Genomic DNA, 21,982 nt, shown 5'->3' on the forward strand with positions numbered 1-21,982 from the left:
AAGGGACTAAGTTACACATTGGAAATTGGCTACACTAAACTGAGAACAAAACTGGGTAGTTAACACATTAGTAAAAATGCACTGGGCTGCCTGTATCTTGTAGATGACCCCTTTAAAAACAAAGTTCTTGAACTATGTTGAATATCTGTGAAGCCCTGAGAACAACCCGGGATCAGGATCAAACCTATGCATGTTATGTACCTCCTTGAAAAAGGTTGAGGATTAACAATAAATTTACTGACAACAGAGTAGAAAGTAGTAATATGATGCACTTGACTTATATCTCATGCCTGCATGTAAACAGCTTGACACAGGGATATTGCAGCACACAGGTTTAGTTTAGAAGAGTCACAAACAGGTCATTGCAAGGAAACAGAGGTTTAACAGGGGTCCTGGCAAGGCGGTCCTGCAAAATATCAAACTGGCTATCTGTTGCAAATCACTGCCTATTGTGACTGGGTGCAGATACACATAAACTCCATGTAGTACTCCATGCCAGTGTTAAGATGTTGCAGATTTGTGAGCTGTCAAATCCATACCAGATCCACAGCCGGCTACTTAGTTTGGACCGGCAACACCATTATCTACTGCAATAGAAATAAATTTTAACAGGAGATTCATTCTGTAGAGCATGATTTAGTTGTCATGGTTACCACCATGCCTATTGGTTTCTTTGACGCTGCTTTATATTCATTCGGTGTTAGCAAGTGCAACAATTTCACTTAACCTTTAGAACTGCATAAATCACAACTTTTGCCAATAAGCAAGGTGTCCAGCAGTTTGTGTTTTATTAATGGGCAAAGCAGTAGCTGGCAGGTTGCATTGACAAAGGTAGATTTATACACATACAGATCTTGTACTGTGAGTATTTTTCCTACATAATGCATTCTCAAAACAATAGAAAGTAATCCTTTTAGCCCTGTAGGTTTCCACTGAATGAGGCCTTAGCTTGACGCTCCCATCCACTCCCTTCGTCCAAATCCACATCAATAAATCGACAGGACCACTCGTTACAATGTATCTGTTTACTCGGTTAGCAGCAAAACATCAGCACAGGGAAATTACAGAAAATAAAAATGATTAATTAACGACAAAAAAGGGGAGAGGGAGAGAGAAAGAAAGGTCAAAAAACTGTGTGGCTTCACTCTCTGATTGCCTGACTGTCCACTATATTAACTTCACAAAATCTCGTGAGATTATTCCCCCGCAATTAAAGGTAAAAGGTGATAACTATATTTCCCCAATATTACCGATGTAATATAAATGCACTCTAAATTATCCACACACATTTTAGCTTAGCATACAATTAACTCTTTGCATTACTGTAAATATTAACTGCATCAACCTGAAAATACTAAATATTCCCTCTGCATAAAATGAGTCATGTAAATTACTGTTACACATAAATCAAAATTATTTCTCAGTTAACTGCATTTAGGCTCCTACAAGCCCTATATGTCAAAGACCAGGTGTTTACTTGGAAAAACTATAAGATGTGAACCAACAAAAGACTGTTCCTGTAAACCCTTCTGTACAAATAAGTCTATTTAAAGTCTTATTTTGGCGGGCTCTGTAAATTCAGACAAAAAGATCCTTACTTGGTAATACTATACTGTAATTGTGTTTGTATGACTTCTCTTTCTTCCTTTACTTCTATTCCCTGAAACACTATTACAGCATTATCACTGTTTGGCAAGAGTCTTTTAGTGCCTAACAGTTTTTTGCTAGATGTGTGTCTGGTGGTTGCCATGGCTCCGCACACACACACACACACACACACACACACACACACACACACACACACACACTGTGCAGCTGTGGCTGATGATTGCCTAAGAGTAGCCTAACAAATGAGCAGATTGCTCCCTCTGGTGGGATGAAGTTGGTCTCTGTAAAGTGAAATGTGTGCAGCTGAAGAACTCTGGGCCAGGTTTGCGGATGCATTTGAGCCTTGTGATGTGACAAATTCTGCCCCAAACACATGTGCTGTAGACCCATTTATCAAGTAGACTAACGAGAATGGGGTTGCCGTTTGCATGCAATTTGAGTGTCTGCAAGGTGTGCTTCTCTCTTCATACATGCTTTTAAAGGAGGATCCAAGGAAAAAATAAGTGGAGACTATAGACTTTGCATGGACGTAATCTCTGTCACATCACCCATAGGTTTCTGAAGACAGTTGGTTGCTTTGGCTAGCCACCTGTGATGGCAACCACCTATTACTCAAAGCAGTCCACCCTTAATTATGCATAATTTTAAGTTTTAATATATTTTAAACAGGTACGTTATATAAAAGTTCACCCCCATACAGTTGTTATGAACAGGAAATTAGCTATTTGGGGGAGGATCGGGGGGACTGACAAAACTGGCAGAGACATGATGCCCTGACACAGATAAGGCAACACAACCCCATTGACTGCGAACAGTAAAGGGTAAATCAAGCCCACACAAAGAAAATGGCCCCCACCAGTAGCTTACGCGAACGTACTTAGCAGGCCCAATACCAAGCGGCAACCTTCCGGTTTCCTGGGTGAAGTGAAACCTGGAAGGACCTAAAACTGCAATACAGTGCAGTAGCCACTTGAGGCTGGCTCCAAAAGGGAATTCATCTCTATTGACCCCCATGTTAAAATGCCCAATTTTACAGTAGAATAAAACATGTTTACAGCCTGGTACAAAAGATGGTTTTGGTGTATATACATAATTTTGCCCTTCATGACAACTGTGTGGGTGTGGTAATGGGATTGGAGTGGATAAGACACATGCCTTTGGTGTGAGAGACCCGGGTTCGAACACTGTGAGACATCAATGTGTCCCTGAGCAAGACACTTAACCCCTAGTTGCTCCAAAGGTGTGCGACCTCTGACACATGTAGCAATTGGAAGTCGCTTTGGATAAAAGCGTCAGCTAAATGTCATAGTTTTTTTAATAACTAATATAGTGTCATCTAAACTTAACAAAATATTACAGCTGTAACAGTATTATAGGTTAACATTTTGCATGTGACAGTAAAAAGTAAAAAATAAAAAGCTGATGTTATGATGTGTTTTATTTGGACATTTCTTTAAGAAATGAATGTGACATTCACCGAGAAGTTACTCTATTGACAAGAACTTCCTTCTTAAGCTTCCTCAAGAAATATGGTTGTTTCTGAGATTTCTTCACCAGCATGAAGATATGGTGGATGACCATGTCAGGTTCTCTGTGATGCTGATTCTCCGCTCTCCACCTCAGCATCACTGATGTAGACAGGAGTGTGTGTCTTTATCTCCTGTTTCCTGAAATCAACGATCAGCTCCTTAGTTTTGCTGACATTGAGCAGTAGGTTGTTCGCTGTACACCACTCTGCAAGATTATCAATTTCCTCTCAATATAAAGTCTCATCGTTGTTTGAAATCCGGTCGATGATGGTGGTGTCGTCCGCAAACTTCACAACAGAGTTCTCTCTGTGTTGGGGGATGCAGTCGTTGGTGTACAGCGTGAACAGGAGGGGCTGAGCACACAGCCCTGGGGGGCTCCCGTGCTGAGCACTAGAGTGGAGGAAGTGTGTCCACCAATCCGAAATCACTGGTCTGTTCGTGAGGAAGTCCAATTTCCAGTTGCAGAGTGTTGTATTTAAACCCAGGGTGCTGAGTTTGCTGATCACTTTCATGGGGGCGATTGTGTTGAATGCTGAGCTGAAAACCACAAACAGCATTCTCATGTAGGTGTCTGAGGGCTGAGTGGAGCGCAGTGGAGATGACATCCTCTGTGGATCTGTTGGTTCTGAAAGCAAACTAGTGAGGTTCCAGGCTAGCTGGGATGTTTTTCTTTATGTGCTGAAGAACCAGTTTCTCAAAGCACTTCATCAGTTGTCATTCAGACTAGACACTGCAGACTTTTTAGGTATAGGAACGATGGTGGCTGTCTTGAAGCAGGTGGGAACCCTCTCCTGAGACAGTGAGATGTTTTAAATGTCAGTAAGAACATCAACTAGCTGATTGGCACAGATTTGTAGTACACGGGCAGGAATGTTATCCCGCCAAGCTGACTCATTCACTCACAGCAGGACTCTCCTCACATCTGCTGTGGATGCTGACAGTGACCGGTCCTCTGGAGGTGGAGTAGACTTTACAGCTGACTCCTTGTTGAGGAGATCAAAGCGAGTATAAAAGGTGTTAAGTTCATCTGGTAATGTGGCCTCACACATGATGGGGGTGCTCCTGCTATTGTAGCCTGTGTTGTTTTTGATGGCCTGCCACGTATCTTTGTTGTTGTTGGTGTAGAGGTCTCTCTCCAGTCTCTGCTGATGTCTCCACTTTTCCTCCTTGATGCCAGCTTTCAGTGTCGCTCTGGCAGTGCTGTAATCTTCTTTATCACCTGACCAAAAAGCAGCTTTTTGGCTCTAGATAGAGCCCTCACCTCTCCATTCATCCAGGCCTTCTGATTGGGGAATGATTTTATTGTCTTAGTGATCACCACATCATCAACACATTTGCTGATGGATGATGTCACTGATGATGTATATTCCTCATGGTTGATGTGGCTCTCCTGGGTGGCGGCCTCTCTGAACATACTCCAATCTTTGCTCCCAAAACAGTCCTGCAGAGCTGCTGTAGCCTCATCTGTCCACACACTGTTTTAATTGTTGGTTTGACCCTTATAATCAGCTGGGTGTAAGTGGGCTGAAGAAGCAGAGAAACATGGTCTGATAAACCAAAATGGGGACGGGGGAGGGCTTTGTAGCTGCCAGGAATATTTGTGTAGACGTGGTCCAGCGTGTTTGTTCCTCTGGTGAGGATGTGGACATGCTGGTGGAATTTAGATAATACCAGTCGGATATTGTTTGATTAAAATCACAAGCAACAATAAAAACACCATCAGGACGTTTTGTCATGCGACTGCTGATGACCTCTACAGCATTTTTTGAAAACAGCAACAACAAAAACACTGGAGAATTCTCTGGGCAGATAGTATGGCCGACATCTCAACATTAAAAATTCCACATCTGGTAAACATTGTCCATCCACTTTAGCTGCGTTTGAGCACCAAGCGTCATTTATACATAGTCCTCCTCCCCTCGTCTTACGGGACTCTAGTGTCCTGTCTGCGCTGAATAAACTCCTCCCGTTAAGTGTGACAGGTCTCTGCAGTTCTCTGCCACCAGGTTTGCCATCTGATCGACACTGTGACTATGGAAGGAAAATAAATGTTGTAATAAATGTTGCAGGTAGGTAATGTAAAAAAGTAAAGTTAACTATAAAAGATGCCTCAATTTGGGTGACTATTATGTCACATATTTGAGAGAAAATGGAACAAGTGAGCAACACCTCGCTATATAGAGGGCAGTCAATAATATTAGTCAACAATATGTTTTTGTGTTGTCCTTTGAAGACAGACAGTTATATCAGCTGTCAAATGTCAAGTAGCCATAACAATAAATGCTGGTTCATGTTAACGTTAACGTTAGTCCACATAATCTAGTGTGGCAAATTACCACATATATATATATATATATATATATATATATATATATATATATATATATATATATACATACATACATACATACATACATATACAATGGATAAGACATATGCCTTTGGTGTGAGAGACCCGGATCCAATTCCCCACTGTGACCCATTCTACCAATGTGTCCCTGAGCAAGACACTTAACCCCTCGTTGCTCCAGAGGCGTGCGACCTCTGACATGTATAGCAATTGTAAGTCGCTTTGGTTAAATGCGTCAGCTAAATGAATAAAATGTAAAGTAATAAGCTTTACACACTATATGAATAAAACACACTCATTAAAATTCAACCAATTTAATAATAATATGGATAAAGCCACCAAGTTCTTAAAAGAACTCCAGCACAGAGAGAGAGACAGAGAAATAAAATAACAAATATAAAAATAATGTAAAGCAGCAGTTTGGCAGGTCTGGACGCAGAATGGATCACATCAGGTTTGGATTTGGAGAGAGAGACAAACATGAGCACATCGCTCTCAAACACTGCAAAGTTGTTCACCAGTCAAGAGCTGTGAAACAACAGCACAGCTCTGTTGATAAATAAAAAGGAAAAGTTACCTTGCGTTCTCTGGCGGACCCTGATCAGCTGTTAGCTGTAAACACACCACAGGGCTAACATTAACATTAACGTTGCTATGTTTTAATGACCGGCCCAGTTCGTTTTGGAGAGGAGACTACCTCTGAGGTAATTTGGCTCCTGCTGTACCCAGAACAACTCTCATCAGCTGTAAACTGTAGCTAAACACTAGCAGGACTAAAGTTACGGTACGGCTGTGTTAAAACTATGGCACAACATCACTGCACAGTAATAACATTATGCTTTATAAAATGTTACATAATTAACAAAAAAGATAATGTCAGTCCAGTGACTGCTACCTGACAACCGAATTGCCTCTCATTCTGTGGCACTGGCAGTAACTCAGGATGCCAAATGAACGAAAGACTGGGGTGGACCCATGTGAGTGTTAGTGAGCAATTAGTTCATTCCTGTTCCACAGTAGCCGAGCTGTCACGTGACAAATGAACGATTCAAATCCATAGACTGTATATAAAAAAAACCACAGTTGAGAGTTGTGAACCAGTCAATTCTGTTTCCTGTGCTGTATGGTGGAGGTTGGAACCTGTGGCCGTGTTGTTACCAGTCTATGGTCGTTACCAGCTTACAGTCGAGGTAAGAAACCTGAAAATATTAAAATAACTATGTAACTATGTTATTGACATTATACTTCACAAGGTTTAAAATGCTTTTTAATATGTAAATGTGGTAACGTTAATTTGCAGCACTAGATAACGTTGCTGCTGTCGGCAGGGCTGTGTGAGAAGAGAACACTTGGGAGAGAAAGGTACTTTTTATATTTGTTACAAGATGTTTATATCTTTCAGTGATTGGTTCTTGTGGAGGTTCTGAAGCCTCCATGTCTGCTACAGACAGCTTAAACTGTAAGTAACGTTACTAGTCTTGGCTACTGGACATTTGACAGTTGATATTATTAGTCTTATATGGACAACACAAAAATTCTTAAAGACTGTCTCCCTTGCTCCATTTTCTCCCACGTATGTGACATAATAGTGCTGTTAATATTAAAACACTGATGCATCTTTTAGAGGAGCATCTCAAAAAATTAGAATACTGTGGAAAGGTTAATTGTGAGCACCAGAACCAGAGGGAGAGACCTTTGCAGGTGTTTTGAGTTAATTAGCTGATTAGAGAGCTCCAGTTGACGTTTCTGTATATTTTACAATACAGAACTGTATTTAGGCTATTCTAAAATTGTTATACAGAGATACTGGAGTTTTGATTTCCATGAGCTGTAAACTGTAATCATCAAGATGAAAACAAAAAAAAGGCTTGAAATGTTTAACTTTGTGAAATGAATCTCGAATATATCACAGATTCACTTTTTGAATTAAATTACGTTGGAAAACTAACTTCTCCACAATATTCTATTTTTTAAAGATCCATCTGTATTGCTTACTTTATATTTTACATTACCTGAAGCATTTATTACACATTTTCCTCCCAGAGTCATACTGTGGATCAGATGTCCCACCTGGTGCCCAGAGAGCTGCAGAGACCTGGGAAGACTCTTCATTGTGCTGTTAGCGTGGACTGACATGGAAAGGCCTTCTCTCCTTCTGTTTACTTTGAGTTTTACATATTTTCCATATTTGTGTTATGGGTCCATTTAAAAAAAATATATTGTTTATAGTTCACATTGTTACAAATTCTATATATATATTAGCACTCCCCATCTTTACTACTTACTAAAAAGCTAATACGTATACCACCGATAAAATATGAAACATCAAAGCTTAACTCTTGCTGAAGAACACAGTATAGTATAAGTTGAAAAGTGCAAATACTCCCAACATGTTTCACATGAAATGTTGAAAATTATGCAGTGTATTTCTGTGTGTGAAGGAGTATTTTTACTTTCTAACTTATACTTTACGACAAATAAGGAGCCATACACCCAGTAACAGAGCCTGAAGTTTATGAAGAGTGCCTTGTTTGCTTCTCTGATATAAGTCTAGTTTAAACACAGAAGAATGTGGACACATCTAAACCAACCTGTGGGTAAGTGATGAAACAAAGAATGATCTGCACAGAGTAATTATGAAGCCCACTAGGTAGTATTTATTGTGATGTTGCAAACTCTGAGAGCTCAGAACTGATTAAATGCACATGTAGTAAATAGGTGCTATCTCTACAATAAAAACCACACAAGACCCTCTCAGAGTAGGGCTGGGCGATATGGCCAAAAATGTTATCACGATAAAAACATTTCATATTCAAATGAAAATGTCCAAAAGCGCATTACCACTTTGATTGACAGGTGGTCAATCAAAACGGTCATGCCCCTTGTAAGCGCCAGATCCGTACAGCCAGTAATGCTGCGTTCCATTTATCTCAGAGGTCGAAGGTCAGAGCTGGGAATGATGTCACACCCGAGTTGACGGCGTTCCAGTTAACAAGTCGGAAAACTTCGCTCAGCCAGCTGTTTGTTTACAACCAACCAGGCTAGCTATTGATACGCCGGTTTATTAAAAAACGCATTGTGCAGTATTTACTCACACTAAACACTGTAGTAACATGTCCACAGACATCTTGAGTCACAAGTACACAGAAGTGCTAATAGACAGTATAAACAGCTTTCACTAACTGTTGATACCCCGACAGCCATCTTGGATCACAAAGTCGGGGTAGTGCGATTCCAATTTAAGGGGGCGTTCCCTTTGAAATTTTGACCTTTGAACTCGGAAATTCCGACTTCCCATGTCAACTGGAACGCACCACAAGAGCCGTTCTTCACATGCGCAAAATCTGTTCTGTCAGTCAAAGAAGGTTACCGCAAATCTGCCTATTCAAAATGATCCAACTAAATCTTTCATATCGAGATAACAATGTTCTTTAATCACTGGAGATTTAACTGTTCACTATGATGTAATATGACTATACTTTAGATATTAAAAACGTTTAAAAAATCAACACAAAGCAACACAAAGGATGCTAAATGCTAGCTGCTAGAACATCGGCCTGAGGCTAGCTAGCTACCTAGCTAGCTACTAGCGCTTCCGGTCTAGACAGGGTGTCTAATTCAGACGAACCCAGAGGCGTCTCATACGGACGCCAAAGGATACCTTTTGCATCAAATAACGCTAATAAAGCGTAAGTATTTGATGCCCTGAGATGAGAACAGACAACAACACACAAATAATTATGAACAGGCACATTTGCAGTAACCTTCTTTGACAGACAGGACCCCTTTTGCGCATGTGAAGAATGGCTCTTGCTGGCGGTACGGATATGGCACCTACACCCCTAACCCACTCGATGAATTGCAGATTAAGTTACCGTATTAGACTTGCTGATGAAATCGGAAGTTTGCCGCTTGGTCACAGCTCTCTCTCTTCCAGTGGTTTCTTTATTTTGTGTTTTATTGTTGTATGAGTGTTTACTTTAACGATTTACTTTCTACGTCCATGTGTGCAGTAAAGTCACAGCAAATATTGCGGGGCAGTTATAGACTAGCTCCTCGAACGACCGTTAGCTCTATCGTCTTGTCCAAATACGGTCACTTCCAGGCACTTCCTGGTTGCAAAAACTCAACATGATGGCGCTCTATTGACAAAACCTTTTTTTATTTTTATTTTTTATAAACTTTATTTATTATAAATTAGAAAAATAGTCAAATGGCTACAAAATCAGAGAGCCAATACATTTCACATATCACAAATATATATGCATTAAAAAAAACCTGCATAATCAAAACATACATAAAATTTTCACTTATCCTTCTCAGATAGCTAGCACTATGGGAAAACACAAACAAATAAATAAATATATATGTACTGTATTTCAGAAAAAGTAAATAAAAGAATACATGTAAGAAATAACCAGCCAGGGGATACAAAAAGGGTAAACTCATCATACACTAACAATACATAAAGGATAAATTAATAATATCAGAGAAGCTTACCAAAGCTTACCAAATATACTTATATAACACTCTATGAATCTGTTGCTTTTGTTATTGTCTATCACAGAAAGGGATTTGAAAAGTGATTTAAATTCCACTAAAAAGAGAGGGAATGAGGGTTGAGACACTGAGAATTTCTGTTTATGAATGAAAGATTTCCCCAGTAAAATAAAAAAGTTAACCACATGAATTAGAGACTGATCCTTACTATTATCATAGTAACATATTACATCCTTGAGAGAAAAGTTATAAATGACCATGGGGGGATGCAATATGAAATAATTTAATCAGACCAAAACTTCTTTGTAGAAATAAAAGGAACATCAACATCCACATATTTGGATATTATAGAATATACAGGATAAAGATTTAAATTGTAAGATTGTAAGATTTTTAAATGAATTTCTTTTACCTTGTTGGAAATACAAAATTTTTGAGGTAAAAGCCATGCTTTTTTCCAATTTATATCATCCAACTGTGAATTCCAATAAATATTTCCTCTTGGAATAATCTTGTTTTTACTTCAAAGACAATGTAGGTGGAGCATATGAGGTATTTACTTTATTAAAAAGAACATGACTCCTAATTAGATGGATCAAACCAGAAGGGATGGCTTTAATGACAGCGTTGTATTCCTTAAAAGGAATGGGTAAACTGTGCTTTATCATGAAGTTCTCTTATGGAGCCATGTTCATCAAATAACGACAAGATATCTACGATATTTCTTTGGAACCACTTTGGATAAAAGAGAGAAGAATTTCTAATAGTTATATCAATATTATTCCATAAGAAAGTTCTGTGAGAAGAAAAAATGTGGACAAAGCATAGATTCCATGCAAGAAGTGACTGCTGATGAAACTTGCAACAGGAAGTTTATTTGGAGAGAAATTACATATCAAGACAAAAGAGAGACCACCAATTTTTTCAAAAATGTAGTTGGGGATAAAAATCGGCCAAACTTGAGGCAGTCCTTAAACCAACGGGTGACGTCACGATGACTACGTCCACTTCTTTTAAACAGTCTATGGCACAGCATCTCTCTTAAGAGCATATTGCGATCGGAATAGACCTGTTTTCTTTTTTTCTCATGTTGGCAAATGTGAAGTGCATTTGCTATGTAAAAATATGGGAGCTGCGTGCAAAAATTATAATTGCATTACTTGGATACTACTAATGACGCTTTGCGCTGGGTGCAAGATAGGGAACTAAACCCCACCAACAGTCATATGAGGCACAATAGGGGCTTCAATACTTACCACACTTTGTGTTTATGTTTATGTTTCAGTGATGGATAACCTGAAAGAAACAGCAAAAACAGATGCAGTTTGACCAAAAGACTTTGTAATCATTATCATTACGTAACCATTTTTTTCTTGACCCTAGTGATCTCATAGAAATCCCACCTGCACTGCCCTAATGAGCTCTCTTTCAATAGCAGTGTGCGTCTGTAGGTTTAGTAGCCAACCAGGTTAAGTCCAGGAGCTGACAGTGCTAAGAGCTGCTGCCTTACTAATCAGGTGCTGAATACACACAGCAGTGGCAAACTCAATGAGAACCACAGTGCACATAATATTCCATTCCATCTAATTTAATAGCAACCTCGGGTAGTGTGAGCCCACTGATACAATAGTGGTTCAGCAGACTTAAGCAATTGTCAAAGGTACAGTGCAGGAATATGGGGCACACGTTTGAAGCTATTATTTCTGCTTAGAGAGACAACATGGTTAGTTTGTGTGATAATTACTCCCACAATTTTCCTCCAACTAATTCCTTTTATCCATGACAGTGGGAGCCAGTTTGAGGATCATCTGTGGTACTGGGGGACTATCACAACAACCGCATGTGCCTTTTGAATGGCAGGCTCTGTGCTCTGTGTTATTCACAAGCTTCTCTTGTTCTACTGTATACTGCATATAAGCATGTTTCAAAGTTTGATTGAAAATAAATGTCATATGCTGGGTCTTTGCCATAGCTCAGCGTTTAGTCAACTGCGACCCCAGTGGACACACAGGTGTTCTTAGTTACTGTGCTTGATTGGGCCTGCTCAGTTTAAAGTTACATGAGGTAACACGACACTTCCTTAATAAGAATGATTAAGGTGTAATTTTATCCTAGCCTAAGACATACAACAAAGCTAAGGTCAGGGTGATGTCAGTAGTCCTTTTTTGAAGAAGATATTTTGACAATAAAATGAACAATAATACATAAATAATAAAATTAATGATGAATTAATTCCCTTTAGCTGCTTTTATTTCTGGGTCCTGGTATGGTGCATGCTGGCTCACTGTCACAGCTTACTGAGACACTTGAATGGAGCTGAGCCAGCGTTAATTTTATTAGTAACACCTGTGCTTTTAGTGCTATGAAAAATGAAAATGTCTGCTGTAAAAAAGAAGGGCCCATTAAACAAAACCTGCAGAGGCCCACATCCCTGATGACTAATTGGGCAACAAATTGGAAACAACTGGGTCTTTAAAAATAATCAATGCTAAACATTTGAGGATGCGGACTTTAGTTGTGTTTCATTTTGTTTTTATTCCTATTTATTTTTTTAGATCATCAACTGGAAATAGTTAGAAGAGAGTGAGGTATGTGTATATGATTATAGGTACAGTAGTTGTATGTATATGACAGTATTTGTGCACATGTTGCATATGTATGTGTAGATTTTGTCTTTGTAACTGAACCATATCTTTTTGGCAAGACAGTGAAATTCATTCATATTTCAGACAATATTTATTTGTTTCAAAGACAAGTAAAACTCATTATATAGATATGACTTTGACCTCTAGTAAAATGTTGTTCTCTGAACAATTTTACATAATGCTGGGAGACAGTGTCATGGCTTGATCACTGTGTACAATATATTACAGGATTGCTACTGTGGATCATATAACTGCTGTTTTTACTGTGGATATTAAAAGTACTTAAGACCTTAACTTAAGGTACCAATATATCAAGTGGTAGGCTTAACTGGTCCGGCCTAAGTGCCTACTAAAGAGCATATACGGTACTTACTTACTACAACATGTGTCTTATGTCTGTAAAATGTGAAAATGTAACATATTAACAAACTCTGCTTTGCCTATTACACCATCCATCCATCCTTATCCTGTGTACAGGGTCGCGGGGGGCTGGAGCCAATCCCAGCTGCCATCGGGTGAAAGGCGGGGTACACCCTGGACAGGTCGCCAATCCATCGCAGGGAGACTATTACACCATTATGTAATATTTTATTTCAGAAAATTAGCCCTTTTATAGATGTCTGACTGTAATGAATATGTGGCTGAGCTGCAATGGGTGAATTGATGCTGGAGCGATAAAGAAGCTTATTTGAGCTTATGAAAAAAAAAGAGTGCTCTGCTTCACAGAAAACATTTGAGTACTATGAAAGGTGGAAATAAAATATGAATTACATAAACTGTATATATTTAGAGCCAGTAATGTTTCTAAATATCTAATTTATATATTTTTTCTCTGTGGATCTATAAATATAGTAAACTAACTGATTTATTTATTGAAAACATATTACAACTAAAAACAAACACATTTAAGGGGGATAGTCTGTTGATTTCATGACAAAACTTTAAGAGGCACAACAGCTAAAAAGAGAGGCGATTGAGGCAGTGTCCACCAAAGCCACCCTTCCCTCTTTTAATAGACAACTAATGGAGAAAAATGAATGATGAATCCTAATAAAAAATGGGGGACAGGAGAGGAGGGGGTATGTGTTTCTAACCATCCATGTCATATAATTTGGACTGTGATGAATTAAAGAAAATGATTGCAAAGTAAACTGTATTCAATGTGGGAGGTATCATTTATCACCTCCTGACCTGTCAGACTACTTAATCAATTAATGCCCATGCATTAATCCATCTTCAGTCTTCCCATAAAGCGAACACAGGATGTCAAATGGAAGTGGTGATTCATCACAGGCTGACCATTTGAGAAGAAATAGGCTATCCACTGTCTCTGTATAAACCATATGCTGGACCTACTTTTAATAAATACAATAATATATTTCTTATATTCCCATTTTAATGATAGTTCATTACAAAATGGCTATGAAGAAAACATAAACATGTACATTCACATTTTAAAAGACTATAGCACCGCACTTAGTGCGGTGCACTAGTACAGTGTTTTTCTATTTCTTTTCTTTACAACAGACTACTAAATATAGATTTTGTTCGAATTTTAAAACTTCAAACAAAAGCACAACTCACTCACATGGCCACTATAAATAAATACTACAGAAATGTGGATTGACAATAAGATGTACCTATATGGAAATGCCATAGTGCCCAGCTGGAGGATGGTCTGCCCAAGAAAATTTAACCTCAGCTGCAATCTAGGTAGCCTACATGAATCATCCTCCCTTAAGTCAACAACCTTTCCTAAGTAACAAAAGCAATATCTTTTTACAGAAGAATAGAAATGCCCACATTCAAACAGGTAAGTTGTGTCTGCATGTCTAAAACGTACAAAATGAATTTCCTGTCTCTGCATGATGCTATGCTTGGCTGGTGATGTTCTTTGATACAAACCCACCTGCAAAACATGACCTTAAATACATCAGTTCCTGACTGCGTGTGTTGTAAGAGTTACAATGCTGAACAGCAGCAATGAACACATTTCTCCCTGGGCGTCTTGGTATTTTCAACAAGTCTTCAAATGTCACCAATTTCAATGTTTTGCCTTCTTTTTATATTTGTGAAATCGTTTTTCCCACGGAACGAGAGTGCATCATGTGACCAAATCAGCTGGTGTCGAAAAGAAAAAGGAGAAGCCCGGGCAGCCAATGCCGCGGTATTTCTTTCCCACCCGTTTTGAGCCAAGTCCCGCCCTACTGTGCTGTGATTGGCTACTACTTGTTATTCGACGCGTCCTTGTGATTGGATACTGCTGTTGGAACCCGCATAGTGATAAGAGATCCTCGGTGCTCCCTCGCATGTTTCTTTGCATTAATTTTGTGGTCGTTTTACGAAATAGGAACAGTTTAATCAATTACTTTACCACACTGACACTTGTACTCATGAGAGGCAGAACATAACAGTTATTTAATCCTTTGTTTTTCTCTAATGCAACACATGGCTCAAGATTGAGTGAAATACGTCCACTGAATAAAGTTATGTTATGAATACATAATTAGCTGCAATTTAAAAGCTCAATTAAATTGCATGAAGTTAAAAGTGAGTTGCACCCCCTCTGTAGATATTAGGGGGATATATGTATTTTTATTATGACATAGTTTATTTTTTATTTTATTTTTACATAGTTTAGAGTCAGTGAAGCTTTCATCCAATCACAAGGACGCGTCAAAATAACGAACTAGCCAATCACAGCACAGTAGGGCGGGACTTTACGCAAAACAGGTGGGGGAAAAAAACGCCTTCTCGTGTGACGCATGGCTCACGCTACGGTACGCCATTTGTGTCTAGCAGCAAAAAGCGCGGACAGTGGAAATATTCGTATAACAAGAGGTAAGTTTAATTGAGGTTATGCTGTTTTGTCTAATAGTTGATCGATTTGCCTTTACTGAAACAACAGAACACTTTATGTGGTGTTTACAAGCACTGTTTCAGCAACATCGACCACTGTTTCAGAGGTCGACGTTAGCCTCCTTTTTGGGCCTCTGTGCTGCCGTCGTTTTTCAAGCCATGGAGCGAACTAGACCCGCCTTTGCCTCACTGTGATTGGATTACACAACTGATGTTGCGATTTCATTGGACGCGCTCTGCGTATCTCAGTTCGGAAACATGTCGCTTGTTAGCATGTTAGCCGCGGTAGACAGTAGCAGTATCCACAATAACATAACTAATTTTTGATCCTGGTGCAAGAACCGTTCACGTCATGAAAATAGTTTTCACCCAGTATTTTGCACGGCAACACTGGATGTTATGCGTTGACCTCTCTAACGTGCAGTGTAAAACCTGTCCGGCTAACTTAACATTACTTTTAAGCTAGTATCGGATGCTCGGCAGTGAACCAGCTGGAAAGTAGACCATATAGATAATCAGCGAGTCCAAGGCTTGTGAGACGACGACGGAGCTGTACCAGAAGCGGACAGCGTTCGTTGACCGTGTGTGAAATCAGCTGATACCGCTGCCTGCGACCCAGTTACTATAGTGTTCTGCTCTGTAGAGGGAACCAGCTGTTAATACCAAAATACTCAATTAAAAACCTGAAAACACAATGTCGAAACGAGTTTAGACCCTTCATTCACCTACAAGCCACTCATTTTGGCGTACAATCACCTTAACGTCAGCGACTTCAAAGACATTACTGGAAATTGGAACTTGATAATGGTGTGCCTTCTGTTAATCCTGTAGTCTCAGTCTACCAAAATATACGATAGGTGGCGATAGTGAGCACATTTTACAGTTTGACATAAAGTCCTCATTGAAGCCAATGAGGCCAACGAAGCCCTAAGTTCACTTTTTCTAGATACTGCATTTACTGCGAGTACAAATAGGCTAAGGCTCGTTAGCACAAAGAAGGTATGACCCACTACACACATAAATCTAAGTAACGGACTGCATCCAGTATTGATTTCTGATGAAAGCGAAAAGGTGTATACAAATGCTTTAAACATTGGTGACGTGGATCGTGGAAAAAGGCCTGAAACATAATATTGCCAAAGATGCCCTTACATTTTACACAAACAATGTATTTTATTGCGGTTGAGAAAGCTGCAAATAAGTAAAACAAGCAAATTAAGGAACACATTCATCACTTTGAGTACACAGGTGGTAAAAAGAAACATGCTGCAAATACAGGACATACAAGCAACAAGTCGCAGTGCGCTGAGCTGTCTCGGCCACTGTAAAATTACATTGCATCTTTGTCACTGAAAAGGACACATTGACACTATTGCTACTGTGATGCATTAGAAATATGATTATTCATAATTAAATATTAAGCTATACTTTTACTGATCAAATTGTGACAATGACTATAGCTCTGCTGAATCATGTCTACAAGCATTTAGTAATAAATCTTAAACCAGCATTGACATATGTATACTCCATTAAGTAACTGTAACTTAAGCAACTTTTCTCATTTAATAAGCAGGAACAGCCAGGTCTCTTACTAATTTTACCTAACAATTTTCATGTGGAAGCACTAGATGGCGACATTTACATGTGTTAGTTCTGATAGTGTTGCTGAAAGATTGATCACTTTTCAGAAGCTTGTGCTTAATTACAGAATTTGTGGCTAATGCATTTAACTTGTTTACAGAGTGTGTTTCAGACAATTGAAGATGCCAAACATAAATTCTGTGTTTTTTTTCCAGGAGTGTGATTCAGTTTTGAGGATAGAGATCAGCTTCACTGTTATATAATTATAGCAGGATATGATATGGATAAAACATTAATATCAGGAAAGGAGGCTGTTGAAGACAAAGTGCCTGAAGGCAACACCGATGGGAAGGTGCAGCCAGATGATGTGGAAATGGAGGAAACTGAAAGAGACTCACAAAATAGGAAGGCCAAGCCTGATGAAGCAGATAAGGAACTCGCTAAGAGGCTGCTGCCAGTCCCTGCACCTGACGATGGGGATAACCTCTGCACCGTTTGTGGCTTCTCAGCCAAATGTCCAAGGTCACTGAAGATTCACTATGCAAGAAAGCATGGAAAGAACTCAAAGAATACCAGCAGAACTGCAAAGCCACCTGAAAGAGGTGAAAATATCTCTGATGTGAGTCCAGATGAAATCCAGCAGGAAACAGACATGGAGACAGAAAGGGGTGCTGAAGTTAAGCAAAACCAGGAGTCTGATCTTGATGAGCTGAGATCAGCAGACACCAACAATTGCATAAACACAAAGACTAAAAAGGAAACTGTATTAGAGAAACAGCAGGCTGATCAAGAAGAGACAGTTCCTACACAAGAGAGAAGAGTAAGCAAGCGAACCCCAAAACCTAAGATGATATATTCCTGCAACTACTGTGGGCAAGAGTTTAGGGACAAGTCTCCTCTAGATGTGCATATCCACAGATACCACACCAAAGACACCCCATACACATGTAAGTATATGCTAATTCTGCAGTTCAGTCAAAGTTGAAATCCAGAGAATTCAGTTTATATTTGAAGGAGAAACGCTCCACCAAAAAATTGACTGACTGATAGAGTGGTTGAAGTCTTAACTGTTACATATTAATTGTATCTAAATTCTCTTTTTAGGAGGAATTTTCACTTAATATAATATTGGTAATAGGTGTTAAACATCAAACATGAGTTGATAATGCATAACTTTAAGCCTTAATATATTTCAAACAGTTAAGTTATTCAAACATTTTAACATGGGGGTGTATGGGGATTGGCTCTCTTTTGGATCTAACCTCAAGTGGCCATTTGAGCAAGTGCAGTTTTTGGCATTTCCACATTGGCTTAATTTTTCTGCCCTGGAAGTTGCTGTTTGGTAGAAACATGTTATGCCAAGTTTCCCCCCATTAATAATGCATTTATTGTTCAAACTTGTGAGTGTGTATACTTTTTAAATTGAGTTATTTGAATGAATTGTTGTAAACAGACTTAGAAAAAGTGTATCATTTAAATGTCTTTCAGTTGATGCTGATGAGAACATGGAGAAAGAAGAGGAAGCTGAGGTTCCTGGCAGTACAGTAAAGGCTGCTCCAGTACGAGTTGCGGCAAAACGTCCGCTTAGCAGGTTCCAGCTGAAGTGTACTAACTGTGATTTTAGGGTTAGCACCCCTGCTCTGCTGGAGAACCATGCTCGAGTCAAACACTTGGACGAGGAGTGGTACCGCTGCAAATTGTGTAACTTTTTTTCAGCCACATCTGAGTGGATGGACGCTCACCTGTCCTCAGATAGCCACATGCAACTGCAGAAAGGGGAGAAATGCACAGAGTCTTCCTCATTTGAAGTGTATGTTGAAAGTATAAGCAGAGTCACAGTTGGTGACAGTGCTTTTCCGAATGATATGGCTCAGGAGGCTGGTGGAGCAGGGGTAGCTACTTTGACAGAAGGAAATAAGGAAACTGAGGAGGCAGTGGAGGCTGCCCAAGCTGTGTTGGTTGAGGAGGACGATTTAGAGCTTGAACCTCCCAGAAAGAAAAGAGGAAGACCAAAGCACGGGTCCACGACCACTTGTGGATACTGTGGCCTGGTTGTGTCCAACGCCACTAACCTGAGTGTCCATGTTCGCCGCAAACACAGCAAGGAGTATGGCTACAGCTGCACTTTGTGCAACTACAGCTGTGTGACCAAAGGAGACATGGATCGTCACTGTGTCACAAAGAAACATTTTAGACGTGCACAAGAGAGTGCAAATAAGAACCCAGTCAAAGATCACGCAAGTGCACCACTGCAGGAAACCACAACTACACAAGCACAGGAACCAAATGCATCTTCACAGACCACCGACATAGAGCAGGTATCTGACAACACAGCCTCCACAGAGCACAGTGTAGAAGAGCAAACTCAATCAGACGCAAGTCAGGTAAAAAGTAAATATGATTCTGTTAATGCTTGCAGCCATTGCGATTTTGTAGCTCAATCAATCCCTTCCCTCCACTTTCACGTCAAGAGAAAGCACACCAAAGACTTTGAGTATGTCTGTCTAGCATGTAGCTACTATGCTGTAACGAGCAGGGAAATGTCTCGCCATGCCAACACAGAAAAGCACAAACAGAGAAGCCAGAAATACCTGGAACCACTAGGGAGTGAAGAACAAGGAGATTTGACACTACCATTGAAAATGAAGGAGGTCCCTGAGCCTTTGGGGGCAAACTCTAACCCTGAATGTGAACCTCCTAGCCCCACAGAAGAGTCTGAATCTTGTTCTGATGACAACCAGGCCATGGAACATCAGAATACAGATGCACCCTTGGTCACGGCAGAGCCTGTTGATGCTGTGGCTAGTGTGGCTGGCAGTGCAGATGAAAAACAAGCAGAGAGAGTTGCATCTTCTAGTGGTGGTGAACCAGATCCAGCCAACCAGATACCTGGACTTACATCCCTGTGTGAACCCCAGGAGGCTCTGGCAGAACTTCAGCCTGCGGCGGATGAGTTCGCACAGCAAGAGAGCCAGGAGGAAGGGGGTAAACAAGCAGATGATGAACACCTAAATGTGATGGTCTTAGATGCAAAAAGTGACCACTCTCATTCAGATAAACAAATGTTGAAAGCCCTGCCATTTGATGCCTGCATTGTATCCGTGAAGACCCTTGCTGAGCAAGCCCTGCAAGATGGTCTGTCTCTAGAAGGCGAGGCTGCTGTGATATGTCTGACTGGAGGATCATCAGTGACCCCCGGCTTCCTGCCCACCAAATCTCATGTCAAGAAGCTCAAACGCAAGGAAGCAAAGGGAAGAGAGGAAGCCAAAGGAGGCAGCTCTCGCATACGCTGCGAGGACTGCGGCTTTATGGCTGACGGCATGAGTGGCCTAAATGTGCACATGTCAATGAAGCATCCTTCCACGGAGAAGCATTTCCACTGCTTGGTGTGTGGCAAGTCGTTCTACACCGAGAGCAACCTCCACCAACATCTGACCAGCGCCGCCCACCTCCGCAACGAGCAGAACAGCGTGGAGGAGCTGCCCGAAGGGGGCGCGAGCTTCAAGTGCGTGAAATGCACAGACCGCTTCGAATCGGAGCAGGATCTGTTCATTCACATAAAGGAGAAACATGAGGAGCTTCTGAGGGAGGTCAACAAGTATGTGGTGGAGGACACGGAGCAGATCAACCGCGAGCGTGAGGAGAACCAGGGCAGTGTGTGTAAATACTGTGGCAAGGTGTGCAAGAGCAGCAACTCCATGGCCTTCCTGGCACACATTCGCACACACACTGGTACGTATCATGCTGCTTACTCATACAATCTTTCTACTCTTTGTATTTTTCAGACATGTATACAATATATATATATATATAGCGCATTATGTATGCTGCGTCAAAGCCATTGTCCCTAATTTTAAGTACCTTATTGAATAGAGAAGGAATTAACGGAGCGCCTAAACCCTACAGCCCACTACATGAAAACACATATTAGGAAGGTGTTTATAATAATTTATATTTTATCTAAGTTTGTAGCACATATTTTAGATGCGTTGTGATGCAATTTAAAAACTTATTTGGACTAGAAATAAGATTTTTATCAGAAAAATATAAAATGCATTTACTCATACAACTATACAAATCATACAACTGCATATATTTCTTAACCTCATGTAACTGATACAGATTGGATTTGTGGATTTTATGAGGCCTTTTAATGCCTTAAAATGGAAAACAATCTCTTTGTGTAGCTGCTCAGTTATTAGGCCTTTGTTTTTAGGCACAACTGTATTGAGTGGGAAGATGCAGCTTCTTCTTTGGCAGCTCAAGCTAATGTTAAGGCTACTATCTACAGCAGCCAGGTAATAGCTGTTTCAGTAGAGGTGAAGGTAAAGACTGATTGAGCTTCAGACCAGCAGGAGAGACGCTAATGGACCCCAGATTGGGATTCCCTGAACAACGCTTGGTCAGAGACATGTGCGACTTATAATTGATGTGTCCATTACCGAGACTCAGTTGTAATTATAGTCAATAAGTCTCTGTAAATGTGTTAAAGCTTAGGCTAAAAGCATTGGAGGTCCAAAGAGAGGTTGGCTAATAATTTAAAATAATCAATGCAGACGTATTCAAAGCCTTTAATTTCCCTTGTGTCTGTACGTCCATGTTTGTGTATATGTGTGTGAGCACTCGTATGCCTAGTGAATGTGTGTATATGTCAGCCTTCATGGCTAGCTGATTATGCTCAATCCATTAAGATTTATCTTGTCATTTATAATGCAAAGCAGGGCTGCGTTGGCCAGGGCTTTAGTTGGGAGATGTCCGGCAGGTTAAGAACATAGGGCGCTCCATTACTTTTCCCTGACCATGTGTATTAATTGCTTTTAAAATCAACTTAATGCAGGAACGAGATGTGAGGGCGCCATCAATAAATGCCCTTCTCTGCCTCCTATGGTTCAACCCCCTTTCAACCCAAA

General features: G+C 40.1%; 1 protein-coding gene across 1 annotated transcript in view; it reads left to right on the forward strand.

The window, feature by feature from the left end:
• The first annotated feature begins 15,375 nt into the window (after nt 1–15,375).
• Nucleotides 15,376–21,982, forward strand: part of LOC119897986 (zinc finger protein 407-like) — a 62,371-nt gene continuing 55,764 nt past the window's right edge. Inside the window, exons 1-3 of the mRNA XM_038712058.1 lie at nt 15,376–15,473; nt 17,288–18,019; nt 18,561–20,804. Coding sequence (XP_038567986.1) covers nt 17,353–18,019; nt 18,561–20,804 — 2,911 coding nt within the window. The 5' untranslated portion in view covers nt 15,376–15,473; nt 17,288–17,352. The remainder of the gene's footprint in view (nt 15,474–17,287; nt 18,020–18,560; nt 20,805–21,982) is intronic.

The sequence above is a fragment of the Micropterus salmoides genome, unplaced genomic scaffold (genome assembly GCF_014851395.1).
Source record: "Micropterus salmoides isolate LMB-PRFRI ecotype aquatic unplaced genomic scaffold, ASM1485139v1 Ms_hic_scaffold_11, whole genome shotgun sequence".
Taxonomy (NCBI): domain Eukaryota; kingdom Metazoa; phylum Chordata; class Actinopteri; order Centrarchiformes; family Centrarchidae; genus Micropterus; species Micropterus salmoides.